General features: G+C 37.3%; 1 protein-coding gene across 1 annotated transcript in view; it reads left to right on the forward strand.

Moving 5' to 3' along the window:
- COG3 (component of oligomeric golgi complex 3) overlaps positions 1-14,957 on the forward strand; it is a 66,639-nt gene that overhangs the window by 16,324 nt on the left and 35,358 nt on the right. The window contains exons 9-14 of the mRNA XM_063102223.1: positions 2,476-2,519; positions 2,977-3,103; positions 3,726-3,817; positions 4,926-5,065; positions 8,956-9,116; positions 14,090-14,195. Coding sequence (XP_062958293.1) covers positions 2,476-2,519; positions 2,977-3,103; positions 3,726-3,817; positions 4,926-5,065; positions 8,956-9,116; positions 14,090-14,195 — 670 coding nt within the window. The remainder of the gene's footprint in view (positions 1-2,475; positions 2,520-2,976; positions 3,104-3,725; positions 3,818-4,925; positions 5,066-8,955; positions 9,117-14,089; positions 14,196-14,957) is intronic.

Below are 14,957 nucleotides of genomic sequence, written 5' to 3' on the forward strand. Positions count from 1 at the left end.
TGATTGCTTTTGCTTATTAGCCAAATACCAGTGATAAATATTTGATTAGAAATAAATGAAATAGATAAGAGGGCTCAGTGTGGTGGGTGATTATAAAATGATTATTTATTTATTTATTTATTTTACTATTTTTTTTTTTTTTTGTAAAAAGATGACTGGTAAGGGGATCTTAACCCTTGACTTGGTGTTGTCAGCACCATGCTCACCCAGTGAGCTAACCGGCCATCCCTATATGGGATCTGAACCTGTGGCCTTAGTGTTATCAGCACCGCACTCTCCTGCGTGAGCCACGGGCCGGCCCTAAAATGATTATTTAATTATCAGTGGCTTTCCTATGTACCATTAGTAACCAAGTAATGTATGTGATAAGGTCCCATTTATATTAGTGACAGAAAGGTTAAAATACTCATCTAGCAATAACCTTAACAGAAATAGAAGGATGAGGAAAATGACAAAACTAGACAGAAAATAGTAAAAAAATTAAATAAATGGTAAGCCTGTCTTCTTCCTGGTTGGGGAGACTTAATTATTAAAATGTCAGTTCCTCCCAATGTAGTTTATTGATTTGAATATATATACTCCTAGCAAAAATTCAAATGGAGTTTCTTTTTGTATGATCCTAACCCATATCTGGTAAATACACAAAACTAAAGAAGAAAATTTTGAAAAACACAGTGTCATTAATTCAAGAATTCATGGACAGATAATTGGAATGGAAAATTTACAACTTAGTATATGAAGAAACATCCTAAATAAAAAAGGAAGGGCTGGAGTTTTCTATATGATTCAGGTTGAGTATCCCTTATCTGAAATGCTTGGGACCAGAAGTGATTTGGATTTTAGATTTTTGGGGGATTTTGGAGTATTTACATAAATATAATGAGATATCTCAGGAATGGGACTCAAGTCTAAGCACAGAATTCATTTATGTTTTGTACACACCTTATACCCATAGCCTGAAGGTAATTTTATACAATATTTTAAGTAATTTTGTGCATGAAACAAAGTTTTGACTGTGACCCATCACATGAGGTCAGGTGTGGAATTTTCCACTTGTGGCATCATGTTGGCACTCAAAAAGTTTTGGATTATGGTGCATTTTGGATTTTTAAAAATTTGTCTATTCATTGTTACAAATCATACTTATTCTTTATGCCTCTTATTCAATCTTCCCCCTTCCCCCATCCCTTCCCCCTTCCCCAAGCATTTTGGATTTTTGAATTAGGGATGCTCAACCTGTATTGGGAAGATTTGCTAAGTATTTGGAAAAAAAAGTAGGCTTTTCACTTTATAACATTACTGAAATAAATTTTAAGTGAACTAAAGAGTTAAATACAAAAATGATAAGCAGACCCAAAAAACCCCAAAACTAGAAAAAATTACTGGAAAAAAATTACAGAGGAAAAGATTAAGGATATGAAAGTTAAATTTTCTGTATTTTAAACAGCAAAAGCAAAGGCAGAAACTGGAGAGAATGCTTGCAACAGAGAGAAGTAAGAAGGTTAATATTTTTAATATATTATGAGTACTTATAAATCAGTAGAAGAAAGATGAATTTCTAATATGAAATGACCAAATTAGTCACAAAAAATGCAGAAAATAAATGCAAATTAAGGTTACATGGTGTTTTTTTGTCAGAAATTGACACATTAAGGTATAATAGTCATTGCTTTTGAGGATTTGGTGAGACAGGCAATACTGTTGATAGGAATGCAGATAGATTCCTTTCTATAAAACATTTGAGGAGAGTAGAGAATAGATCAAAGGCTTGTAAAATATATATATATCTCTTTTGACCCAGTGTGTTGGGGTCCCCAACTGAGAGGTGGATACTCTTATTATACATATGGTAGGAAGTTTCATATGGTAGGAAGTGGAATCTCAGAGAATTGAACCAGCTTGCCAGGGTTCTAACAGCTCCTAAAGAGTGGGCACTTAAACCCTCTAGTTTCACTCCAGGCTCTTAACCAATGGACTATATTATTCTTTGGAAACAACCTGCATGTCTAACAGTACAAGGTTGACTTATGGTATATCTACCCAATGGAATATTATGTAGTCATTTAATGTAATGTTTTAAATATTTATAATGATGATTCATTGAGTGTTTACTAGATACCAGGTACTGTGCTAATAAGGCTTTCTATATGTTTTCAGCTAATATTGAATATTGTTTAATGATAGGAAAATATTTATGAAATAATGTTAATTAAAAAAGCAGATTGTAAAGCTGAATATATAGTATAATTCCAATTTTCTTTAAAAAGAAATACATAACTATGTATACAAAGAAACAAAATACACTTGAAATATTAACTGTGATTATTTTTTGGTATTATAGTGGTTTTTATGATTTTTAACTTTCTTATATTTACAGATTTTCTAAATGAACCTGTGATACTATTAAAATCAGAAAGTAATGAAAAGTACAATTAAAATAGATGGATTTTTAATGTATTTTTTCTTATTCTGCAGACTCTTATTGAACAAATAGAACAACGATCTGAAAAAATACCTGAGTGAGTGCCTAGAAATACTTTGATTTTCAAATTGCCTTCCTCTTGTAGTGTTGTTTTTTCAAATCTGGTTATGTCCCTGATATTTTCTGAGCAATTGCCTCTAAACTTGTTCTTGAAGCACATATCTTATTTTGAGGAGCAAGGTTACAGACATGACTTAGCAAATTTACACAGCAGCAATTTTTCTCATAGCAGGATTTCCTTCTTTTTTGGGCAGATGTGAGGTCCCTATTCTTGGTAGAGAAATCTTTCTTTAAAAGATAATGCGTATGGTACCATAGTTTATTATGGTTTGTTTTTCTTTTATAGCTGTATTTCTAGTATTTAATGTGGGCAAACGAGAGGCAACCGTTATAGCTTTAGAGATTTGGCAGCCTATTCTGAGGTTTAAGATCAGAGTTAATTTATATATCCGAAATCAGAAGTTTACACTTCATTTTCATTTGCTTTGCACCAGATACCAACAACTGCTAAATGATATCCATCAGTGTTATCTTGACCAGCGGGAGCTCCTTTTGGGCCCTAGTATTTCTTGTACTGTCACAGAGTTAACCAGCCAGAATAATAGAGATCATTGTGCCTTGGTAAGTTTCTCCTTGTTTTGGTTTAATGTTAAACCTTCCTCTTAGCTATTTTGATATTCTTGAAGGTGGGTAATTAAGTTTTGATTCCCATATGAATAAACTAAAAGATGTTTTTTTTCTGTTTTGACATATCTAGTTTGATAATTAGCCTATTCAACTCTGTAAAATATTCTTATTTTTACTTACTTTTAAGATATGAAAATTTAAAATTAAGTATTGTTCCTTGAAAGATAAGGTTTCAAAGTTTGTGGATTTATATTGACAGTTTAATTTTACCTTAGCTTTTGCTGCAGAAGTGCTTTTTTGTTTAGTGCTATTTTAATTCACAGTATAGGAAAAACATAAAGGTTCTTTTTTTAAATATCCCTTTTCAATTAGAAAAGTAATTTATGTTCATTATCAAAAGTTTAGAAAATAAAGCATTAAGAAGAAAATTCAAATCACCTATATTCCCATTATGCAGTAATCCATTGAAAACCAACAAGTTTCTATTCTTCAATAAGTTGTTTTATGAATATATAAGCATACTCTCTTTGCAAATATAATGTCAGCTTTATTTCGTAAACGTTGGAAATGTTGTATGTCTTTAACTGTAGGTGATGTGTGTGTTTGTTTACTGCAGATTCGCAGTGGCTGTGCCTTTATGGTCCATGTATGCCAGGATGAGCACCAACTTTACAATGAATTTTTCACAAAACCGACATCAAAATTAGAGTAGGTGGTACATGGAATCTAACTCTTGATAAGACTTAATATGTTAATGACCATAGTGGATTAGCATGTTATAGGAGTATTCTGTAATTCTGAGTGTTTTAACTTTTATGTGTGTAAACAGAATATCATTGGGTGGGACAGTGGTTATTTTAAAAATAAATGTGCAGCTTAAAAGCCAACATGCTTTCATATTGTTTGTAATATAATTATGGAGACATTACGGTATGAAAGCAAGCATTCTATACAGGGAACTACGTATTGGGATGTAGATCTCCTTTTCTCCACTAAGTACAATAACTTGGTCTAGCTAAAAAATTCTATGATTCTAACCTAATGAAAGATAACTTAAAAACACAGACACTAGTTAATAACTTTTTCTTAATTTTTATGAAATTATCTTTCAGATCTGTTGTTAGCCACTTTGGTTTCTTCGTGTTGGCTATTTTGACTCTTAGAAAGATTCCAAGATTGTGACTCATAATGTGGAGGAGAAAAGTGTATTTTTAAGGTTTTGGTTGGGGTAATCACTTTTGATGAAATAATTATACATGGATGAGTACTATTGACAACATAAGAATGTAGACAACTTAATTTTTTCTTTTTGAATGTCTAAAATTTCTCAAAGTACTTGGTGAATGTCCAAAGTACTTTGTGTTTTGTTTATCTAAATCTATAAGTATTCAAGAATTTTAAATCTTTCTTGGGGAAAAAATACCATTTGATTTACAGTGAGGTAGAATATAAAAGATAAAGTCTACTGAAATATTTTTTATTTATTATTTTGAAATATTTTTTATTATATATGAAGGACATATATAAAATTATTGCCAAAATAAATAAAAGTGGTAATAGGTTGACCTTTGGTTGGGAGTAGCTAGTTTGAATTGACTGCTGTGGATTGCTCATTGAGTCTGAGCTTTTAAAGCAAAAGCAGTTTACAGAATTACTTTCAGCCTTTCACTTCTCATTCTGTAATGTTCCCAGATACTATTTTCCAGTACATATTTATTACTTTTATTGGCTGGAAGAAATCAATGAGGACTTTTAAACTATTAGAAAATCCTGAAAAGATTACTACTAATAACCATGTTTTATTCTTTTATTTTAGTGAGCTTTTGGAGAAACTGTGTGTGTCATTGTATGATGTCTTCAGGCCATTGATCATTCATGTTATTCACTTAGAGACTTTATCGGAACTTTGTGGGATTCTTAAAAATGAGGTGCTTGAAGATCATGTACAGAACAATGGTAAATAAGTGGTACATTTTAAAGGTCTTTTTAATTATGCCTGTAGCTCAACCAATTTGAAAAAAATTAGTCTTCCTCCCACTCCTCCAATACATAAATTTAATATTTTTGAAACTTGGATTGATGCCTTCCTGGCCCATTTTTGAATCAAGATACACCTTTTACTATGACAAAAGATACAAATTAAATAGGGAAAGAATTTTTAAAATCTGGGTAAAGCTAATAATAAAATTATGGTCACTTTTATTTCTGGCATCTGGAATCCAGAGAGAACTGACCATTGCTTTGAGTTAGGCATTTCTTCAACACTTACCAGAATACATAAAAAGTAATTGACTGTACCGCATACCTTTGATTAAAAAACAGGAACTACTTTAGCATACGTACATGGAAATGATTCTTTTTTTTTTTTTTTTTTAAGTTATAAATAAAGAAAAGCAATTCTCTGGAATAGCTCTGTTTTATTCATTTGGTACATTCTTCAGTATAGTATTTGATTGTCATAGAGAACGTGATTTTCCTTTTTTATGAAAATTTATTTTATTTATTGAATCAAAATCGATTAAACATATTTTGGGGGTTGAACATTGAGATATGTTGATCAAATCAATATTACTAGCATATGGGGCCAGCCCCGTGGCTTACTCAGGAGAGTGCGGTGCTGGTAGCACTGAGGCCGCGGGTTTGGATCGTATATAGGGATGGCTGGTGTGCTCACTGGCTGAGCATGGTGCAGACCACACTGTGCCAAGGGTTGCGATCCCCTTACCGGTCAAAAAAAAAAAAAAAAAATTACTAGCATATGTATTGTTACAAATTGTAATTATTCTTTATGCCCCTTGTCCAATCTTTCCCCTGCCCCCATTATCTCCCCCTCCCCCCTCTAATTACTCTAGATTTCTTCTTTCCTTCTGAAAGAATCATGGTTACTCTGTTAATTTGTTGCCTAGGTGATCTATCTAATGCTGACAGATGTGATTGGGTCCCCCAATATTATCATAGAGCAGATGCTGCTTCTGTCACTCTGAAATGGGCTTTGTGGAAAGAGACATCCTCTTCTTTTCTTTGACTCTGCTGGTGACTCTCCTTGTGTGAACGCACTCCAGTGGTTGGTGGACCATTTGCGTGGTGCTTGTGGTGTCTAGTCGCTTTCGCGGCAGCCATGGTTATTGTGGAAGCTGCAGTGGGCCACCTACATGGAAGTGCTGTTTCTGGTATGCTCCTTGGCACTGGTGGTATGCCTGGTTGTGGAGTGTGTCTGGTCCCCTTCTCCATGTCTCTGGTCCCTGGGCAGGCCCCAAGTCGCTGGTTCCATGTGCCAGGTTGTGGGAGGTGTATCCAATCCCCTTTTCCATGCCTCAGGTCACCAGGTGAGACCCAAGGAGCTGGCTTGGTGTGCCTGGTTGGGGTGGGGGGGTCCAGTCTCTTTCTCCATGCCCCAGGTCACTGGGCAGGCCCTGAGGTGCTGGCACGGTGTGCCTGGTTGAGGGAGGGAGGTCTGGTCTCCTTCTCCATGCCCCAGGTCTCTGGGTGGGCCATGAGGCACTGGCGTGGCATGCCTGGTTGTGTGAGGAGGGTCCAGTCCCCGTCTCCATGCCCCGGGTGAGCCCTGAGGCACTGGCATGGTGTGCCTGGTGGTGGGAGGGCGGTCTGGTCCCCTTCTCCATGCCCTGGGTCCCTAGGTGGACCCCGAAGCACTGGCACAGTGTGCCTGGTTGTGGGAGAGAGATCTGGTCCCCTTCTCCATGCTTCGGGACCCCGGGTGGGCCCTGAGGCGCTGGCGTGGTGTGCTTGGTTGTGGGAGAGAGGTCTAGTCTCCTTCTCCATGGCCTGGGTCCCTGGGCAGTCCCCGAGGTGCTGGCATGGTGTGCCTGGTTGTCGGAGGAGGGTCTGGTCCCTGGCTCCATACCTCGGGTCACTGGGCAGGACCCAAGGTGCTGGCTAGGTGTGCCTGGTTGTGGGAGAGAGGTCTGGTCCTTTTCTCCATACCTTGGGTCCTCAGGCCAGCTCTGAGGTGCTGGCATGGTGTGCCTGGTTGTAGGAGAGAGGTCCGGTCCCCTTCTCCATGCCTTGGGTCCCTAAGCAGTCCTCGAGGTGCTGGCGTGGTGTGCCTGGTTGTGGGAGGAGGGTCCAGTCCCCTTCTCTGTGCCTCGGGTCCTGTGCTGTCCCCGAGGCACTGGCACAGTTTGCCTGGAAATGGGAGTGGGGTCCGGTCCCTGGATCCAAGCCTCTGGTTCTCAGGAAGGCCCCAAGGTGCTGGTGGTGTGGCTGGGCTGGAACTGATATTTTGTCCTTTGCTTCTAACATGGGGGAACTTCCTGTGGGAACCAGTACTTGAGCTGTGCAGTTGTTTAAATTGCTACTTTGCTGCTGTTTCCCTAGGGAAGACTTTTTGTGCAGCTCGGGGTTTAATGGTCGATCTTATAGGTGCTTCTGGCTCTTCAGAGACCCGGTGGATCTGTGATCTATAGAATCTCTGATCTGGGCCTGAGTTTTTTCATCAAACTGCACCCTATGTAATTCTGCATTCCTGACCAGTCTTCTCTGAGTGGTCTTGCACTGATTGGGCGGCAGGTTGTCTGTCCTTGCTGTGTCCTGGTGTTCCCATCTCCCTCACCACCCGTGCTCCAAACACTTCTCATGGGATGGACCCTGTGCTGGTCCCTTGTGATGACTCACCGGCCTCTGAATGGCTCCCTTTTTTTCAGTTGTTCTGGCTCCTCGCTCCTATGTGGGTCCACGGGAACCCTATTAGTGGTCTTGCTGTCCTGGGGGCCACCAAGACCCTCTTCTCCCCTGCAGCCTCCAAGTAACTCCATCTGAAGGGCACAGCTGCAGCTTCTGCCGGCTCCTGCTCCATGCGCTCAGCAGCTCGAGCCTTAAAGCAGCTGTGGCCCGAAATGCTCAGAGCAGCTTTTTCTTTCTCTCATCGTAGTTTCTCTCGCCTTCATGAACTCCGTAGGTCTCTCCTCCTCTTCCCCTGAGCTCCAGCGGCCCCAGCTTGGCTGATGTTACATTTTTATAGTTGTAAATTGGTTGATTTGTGGGAGAGAGTGACGCTGCAGACTGTCTATTCCACCATCTTGACTGGAACCATCAAGAACATGATTTTCCTAGTGATACCTCCTTAGGTACCTTTAAAAAATACCCTTCAAGTAATCACTTTATTGGTAGAATTTATTGTCCTTACTTTGGCTTTGATGGGGAGACCCTGTGGGTTTGTCACTCTTCCAGAGTAATTCCACTGTATTTAGTTTGTTCTAAGATGTACATTTTTCTCACATTTTAATGCTTCTGAATTTAAGATGATTTTTTAATGAATGTGAATATTTTATGTGATTATGTAGTGTCTCCAAACCGCCAATACTTGGAAAGCTGTTACTGAATTACTGTTGTGTCTTAACATTGATGGCATCTTAGAAATGAAGAAATATTATATAAACTCATATTTCATATTTTATTTTTTACCCATTTTTTTTGGCGAAAATGTTAAAAAGTCATTTAATATTTATGAGACTCAATTTATTTGTAAAATAGGGATGATAACCCAACTAATAAGCTGCCTTAGTGTTCTATTAGGATTGATCTGAAGCTATATTAAATAACTTTTAAAGAGCACAAAGCACTCTTTAAATTCAGATTTTATTGTTCATATTAGTAACAAATAATTTTATAGAGTCCCAGGAAGGAGGATTAATATTGAGGAAATTGAAAGACACATTTATTGAAGGTTTCTAAGGTCACTGAGTCACACTGAAGTTTAATACAACCACAGTCTCTGAAGCAGAAGTGGTTCATACTGTTTCTGAACAATTTAGTAATATCTTTGCTTCTTTAAAATAAAGTATTTTTCTGAATCTAAAGGAATGGTTGATTGTACTTTTTATCAGCTGAACAACTGGGGGCATTTGCAGCTGGAGTCAAGCAGATGTTGGAAGATGTACAAGAGCGGCTTGTCTACCGAACCCATATCTACATTCAGACAGACATCACAGGCTACAAACCAGCACCTGGAGATCTGGCGTATCCTGACAAGTTAGTCATGATGGAGGTAGGTTCTCCTTACTAGATCTCCTGCCTCCCCACTACACAACTTTTAGATGTTTTCGACTAGTTAAAATAGGATTTTTCCTTTTAATACTCCCACAAAATGTAAAATCAAGGTAAACTTACTATAAGTCATAGGAAATAAAATTTTAAAAACTTGAACAGAAATAATTTGTTAGGTTGACTTTAAGTTGTGTTTTAGAAACATCCTATTCAGGGGCCGAGCCCATGGCGCACTCGGGAGAGTGCGGCTCTGGGAGCGCAGTTCGGATCCTATATGGGAATGGCCGGTGCACTCACTGGCTGAGTGCCAGTCATGAAAACGACAAAAAAGGAAAAAAAAAAAAAAAAAGAAACATCCTATTCAGTTCTCTCCGCTTTGCCAGGAAATACACGTTCTCAGTCTTTAAATTGAATTAGTGCTCCCTGTGATTTCTCTTTTTTCTTTATAAGTGGCAGAGAAGAGGGTTGATAACATAGGAATCACCATAGTTGTTGGCGATGACCCAACTCTGTGTCATGCTCTCCTAAAAACCCTGGAGGCCATCTCCTCAAAATTGTACAGTACTAGTGTCTAATTTATATAGTTTGAAGACTTAGGTTTATTTTGCCGATTTTTCAGTTCCATATGTATCTTCATTTTCTTTGAGTTCTGGACAGAGTTTAAATAAGGCCAATGATAATCAGTGTTAAAACAGAATTAGAACCTAGAGCTTTTTTAATGGAAATTTTCAATTATAAGCAAAAGTAGACACAGTAAAATGATAAATCCTTACATACTATTAACCCAGCTTCAACATGGCCACCTTGCTGCATTTATACCTCCTTACTCCCCTTCTCTCTAATTGTTTTAGAGCAAATTCCAAACTTCATTACAATCAGTAAATATTTCAGGAGGTAACACTAAAAGGTAAGGGCACTTTTATTTTTAATACAACCATAATACAGTTATCACACCTAAAAATATTGTAGTTTCTTAATATCTTCACATATCCAGTGGAGTCTAGAATTTTTTTCAGATTCACCAGTTGTCAGTGTTTTGTCATGTTAACTTTACTGTAAATATGTGTGTATGTTTTGTTGCTGAACCATTGGAAAGTAAGTTGCAGATACCATGACATGTCACTCCTAAGTACTTCAGTTCTTAATCTCCTAAGAATGAAAACATTATCCACATAACCATAATACTATTTTTACATCTAGTGAAATTAACTCTAATTCAACAATATTGTTTCTACACAGTCCATATTCAAATTTTCCCAGTTTGTCGTTCAGATACCTTTTATAACCAGACCAAAAAATAAAAATAGTGGGATCCAGTTGAGGTTACTGTATTGCAGTTGATTTTCATGTCTCATTAGTCTCTTTACATCAAATTCAAACTCCTTCCCTCCTCCACCCCACCTTTTTTTTGTTTTTATGACATTGACTTTTTTGAAGGGACCAGGCCAGTTTTATTTGTAGAATGTGCCATATCATGGATTTGTCTGATCATTTTCTCAGTTTAATTTTTTTTGGGGGGGGCAAGAATACTCCATAGCTGCTGTGTACTTCTTACTTCATTAGATCAAAGGCACATAATGTCAGGTTGTTCCACTCTTGGTTAAGGTGGTGATTGCTAGCTCTCTTCATTATAAAAGTTTATTTCCCTCTTTGTAATTAATAAGTAATTATGGGATGATACTTTGAGATTATGTGAGTTTCTCAACATCTTTTCAGCCAGTGGTTCTAGCATCATTGATGATCCTTGCCTGGGAACCATTTATTATGTTGGAAATAGCAAAAAGGTGATTTTCTCGTCTGCCATTTCTTCTACCTTTATTGTTGGCATTCTGCTGTAAAGAATTAATTTCCCTTTCTCCCTCCTTTTTCTTCTTCTCCCCACCCCTGCTAAATGCAACGCTGTACACTAGTAGATTATTTTTTAAAAGGTTAATATATTATAATCTACTGCTACATTCTTTTGATGCTCAAAATTGTCCCAAATTTGGCCAGTGGAAACTGCTTTAGGCTGGCTTCTCTTTCCTTTTGACATGTCCCTATAGTCTTTGAGTACTTCCTTGTGTTTTTTTTTTTTTAAAAACTCTTTTATTGGGGTATAGTTTGTATTACCATACAAGTCAACCATTTAAAGTTTGTAATTCCGTGGTTTTTAGTATATTCACTGATATGTGCAACCATCACCACCATCAATTTTAGAACACTTCCATCATCTCAAAAAGAAACCCCATACTCTTTAGCTATCACCCTTCTACCCCAGCCCTAGGCAAATACTAATCTACTTTCTGTCTGTCTAGATTTTTTGTTCTGGATATTTCATATGAATGAATCATATAAAATGTATTATTTTGTGACTAGCCTCTTTTACTTAGCATAATATTTTCAAGGTTCATCCATGTTTAGCATGTATTAGTACTTCATTCCTTTTTATGGCTGGATAATATTGCATCGTATGGATATGTCACATTTTGTTTATCCATTCATTCATTGATGAGCATTTCAATTGCTTCCACCTGTTGGCTGTTACCTATGTTGCTGTTATAAACGTTTGTGTACGCATTTTTGTGTGTACATGTATTTTCATTTCTCTTGGGGTTATGCCTAGGAGTAGAATTGCCAGGTCATATGGTAACTCCATGTTTAATTGTTTGAAGAACTGCCAGACTGTTTTCCAAAGTGTCTACATGACTTCACATTTCCACTAGCGTATGAGGGTTTCATTCTCCACATACCTGTCAACCTTTGTTATTATCTGACTTTCTGATTCTAACCATCTTAGAGATTCTGATTTGCATTTCCCTGGTGACTAATGATGTCAAGCATCTTTTCATGTGTTTAGTGGCCATTTGCATATCTTCTTTGATGAAATGTTCATTCAGATCCATTGCTTATTTTTTTTTTTTTTAAAGATGACTGGTAAGGCGATCTTAACCCTTGACTTGGTGTTGTCAGCACCACGCTCTCCCGAGTGAGCCGCGGGCCGGCCCCCATTGCTCATTTTTTAATTGTATTATTTTTATTATTGAGTTGTAAGGGTTCTTTGTGTATTCTGGATACAAGTCTATTATCAGATATATGATTTGCAGGCATTTTCTCCCATTCTGTTTGTTATCTTTTCTCTTTCTTGGTGGTGTCCCTTGAGGTACAAAAGTTTTCAATGTTGATGATGTCTAATTTATCTAATTTTTCTTTTGTTGCTTATACTTTTGGTGTCATATACACCCCATCATTATAGCTTTTTGTTTTGTTTTCATTTTTGAGCACTTCCTTACTTCCTGGCACTACAAGATAGTTTAGGTGCATCTTTTATATTTCCTGCTTCAGTCCTAGAATCAGCCATTTCTTCAAGAAGTCCTGATTCCTTTTATTGAAGAATGGTATTAGAAAACAAGATCTGGGTGCCAGGTGTGCTCATTGCTTCTGGGGTGTTGTTGCTTCTAAGCCCTCTCAGTTGACAGAGCAAAGAAATACAAGTGTGTATACTAACCCATTCCTACTGCTCCACATCCTCACCAGCATTTTAACTTATTTCAGTATCTAGACTGATAAATGTATAATAATAGGTATGTTTGTTTTAAAGTGAACAGGCTGGAAATATGCCGGCCTGTTTAGTTTCATGAACTTACCTGTTGTTTTAAGAATGTTCTCCTAACTTTCATCCCTTCTCCTGACTTTTGTTTAAATTTACTATATTTGGGCTAGTTCTATAAATTATTTATAGGTTACCTTTTTTATAATATGTAAAATCAGCTTTGCAGAGGAAAGATGCATGATTGGTAGGGCATGTAGTATTGGGGCTGTTTGGTTTTGGTCCAGCTTTTATTATTCTTCAGGCTCATAGCAGGAATTATCTTTCTGTGTCTGGGTATTGGTAATAATAACAGGGAGTAGATGGATTGCCCATTTGCAGGAGTTGCCTAGAATCTGAAGGCCACAAAGTAGGTATGATGAAAATAGGTCTGTTTCTCAGCCTGATCTAGGGAAGGTTCTCTCTTCTTCCTCTCCCCTCCGGGACTTCATTATAAATATCAGTTTCTATATTATAGATAGAATGCCTGTTTTAATAGTTTCGTCTGATAGGATTTTAGATGATTAAATTTACTGTGTGCCCCCCTCCCAGTGTAATTTAGTGATATATTTAGTATGTGTATTCAGTTATTACATGGCTAGTATCCTGGATGCTTCCTCATATAGCAGACCTTTTGGTTTAAGAGTACCACTTGCAGTCAATAGGCTTGCTTTGTTTTTCTTTTGGTGAGAGGCTGGGGTAGAAGAAGGGTGATCTGTCTGTGCTGTCTGTGTGCATTTAAGGATTAGCTATACTTTCCAGTTTCTGCATGCAGAATGTGTGGACTGATCTGGGTAATATGGAACCTGTCTCCTAAACAGCTCTCTGGCCTTTCTTTTTGGCAGTAACTAGGTGTTCCTCATTTTTGTGTATTTCCACCTTTATAACCAGTGTAAGTTAGTGGGATATTCATATTAATTTAGTAGTTAGTGTTCTGTATATATTATATGATATTCTCTTGGCACTGAGGAAGGGTTAAATAGTCACACTCTGTAACTTCTAAAAATCTGTGTGAAAAACAGCATACTGCAGCTATTGTCACATAATGAAAAAGCTTGTTATTTGGCCAGTTACTTAACAGAAGCATTTTTGACATTCAGAATGTATCCAATCTTTTGCTTCTAAACTTTAATTTGAAAAGTATACTTCTTATATGAGCCTTTTATATTTGACCATTTTGTATTGGTTCTGAAATAAGGTGAAAAGGCAATGTATGTGTTTATGAGAATAGAGTTACCACATACTCATTTAACTATTTCATTTCCATGTATTGTTGTGCCATAGTCCTTTTAATTAGTTCATTTAATTTACTAATTAGTATTTTTTTTACTTTGTAGAAAGAACATGTTCGTATTGCAAAACACTGCTGAAAACTACATTTTAATGTTCTTTCTGATTTCTCTATGCAGCAAATTGCACAAAGTTTAAAAGATGAACAGAAGAAGGTACCTTCTGGAGCTTCGTTTTCAGATGTTCGGTTAGAAGAAGCAGAGTCTAACAGTCTAACAAAATCTGGTAGGTTGTGATGCCTTAACTTCCAAAATTTATTTATTCAGTTAATAAACCTTTATTGACAACCTGTCATGTCCCAGGCATGAAAAAAAACTTGTGCCTTTGAGAAGCTCAAACTTTATTGGAAGAGATTGACAAGCCACAGATGTAATTCAGTGGTGAATGACATGCTAACAGTATGTACAGGGTACTCTTGGACCCATGGAAATTACGAAGGGAATGAACTCTGAGTGCAGGAAGGTGGGTTCAGTGTGAGGTGTGGTGTCTGAAAGCTGGCATGTGTTTATAAAGAGCTTGAGAGAGCCAGGTGAAGTAAAATTGTTTAAGATAGACAGACTGGCTGGTTAGAGCACAGCCTTCTAATACCAAGGTCAAGGGTTCGGTTCCTCATATTGGCCAGCCACCAAAAAAAAAAAAGGATAGCATGTAGGAGGGCATCCAGGAATAGAAAACCATGGCTGCTTTGGGGAAGACAAGCAGTTGGTGTGTTTGGGCACTGGTTGTATGTGGGGAAGGATCAGGTAAGATAAGCCAAATTGTGATAGATGTCATGTGATAGTCTCATGGACTTTGAACTTCTAGCTAGTATAGTGAATCAGGATGATTGCACCATTAGTTTGCATTTTTAAAAGGATTGAGTGGCTGGGACTGGGGTAAAATATTATTGACAGAGATGTATGGGATAGTTTGGACTAGGATACATATTATACAAGGAGCAAAATTGTCTGAGATTCACCCTGGATACTCAAGAGCAACCTAGACCAT

Source organism: Cynocephalus volans, chromosome 7 (assembly GCF_027409185.1).
Source record: "Cynocephalus volans isolate mCynVol1 chromosome 7, mCynVol1.pri, whole genome shotgun sequence".
In the NCBI taxonomy this organism is placed as follows: Eukaryota; Metazoa; Chordata; class Mammalia; order Dermoptera; family Cynocephalidae; genus Cynocephalus; species Cynocephalus volans.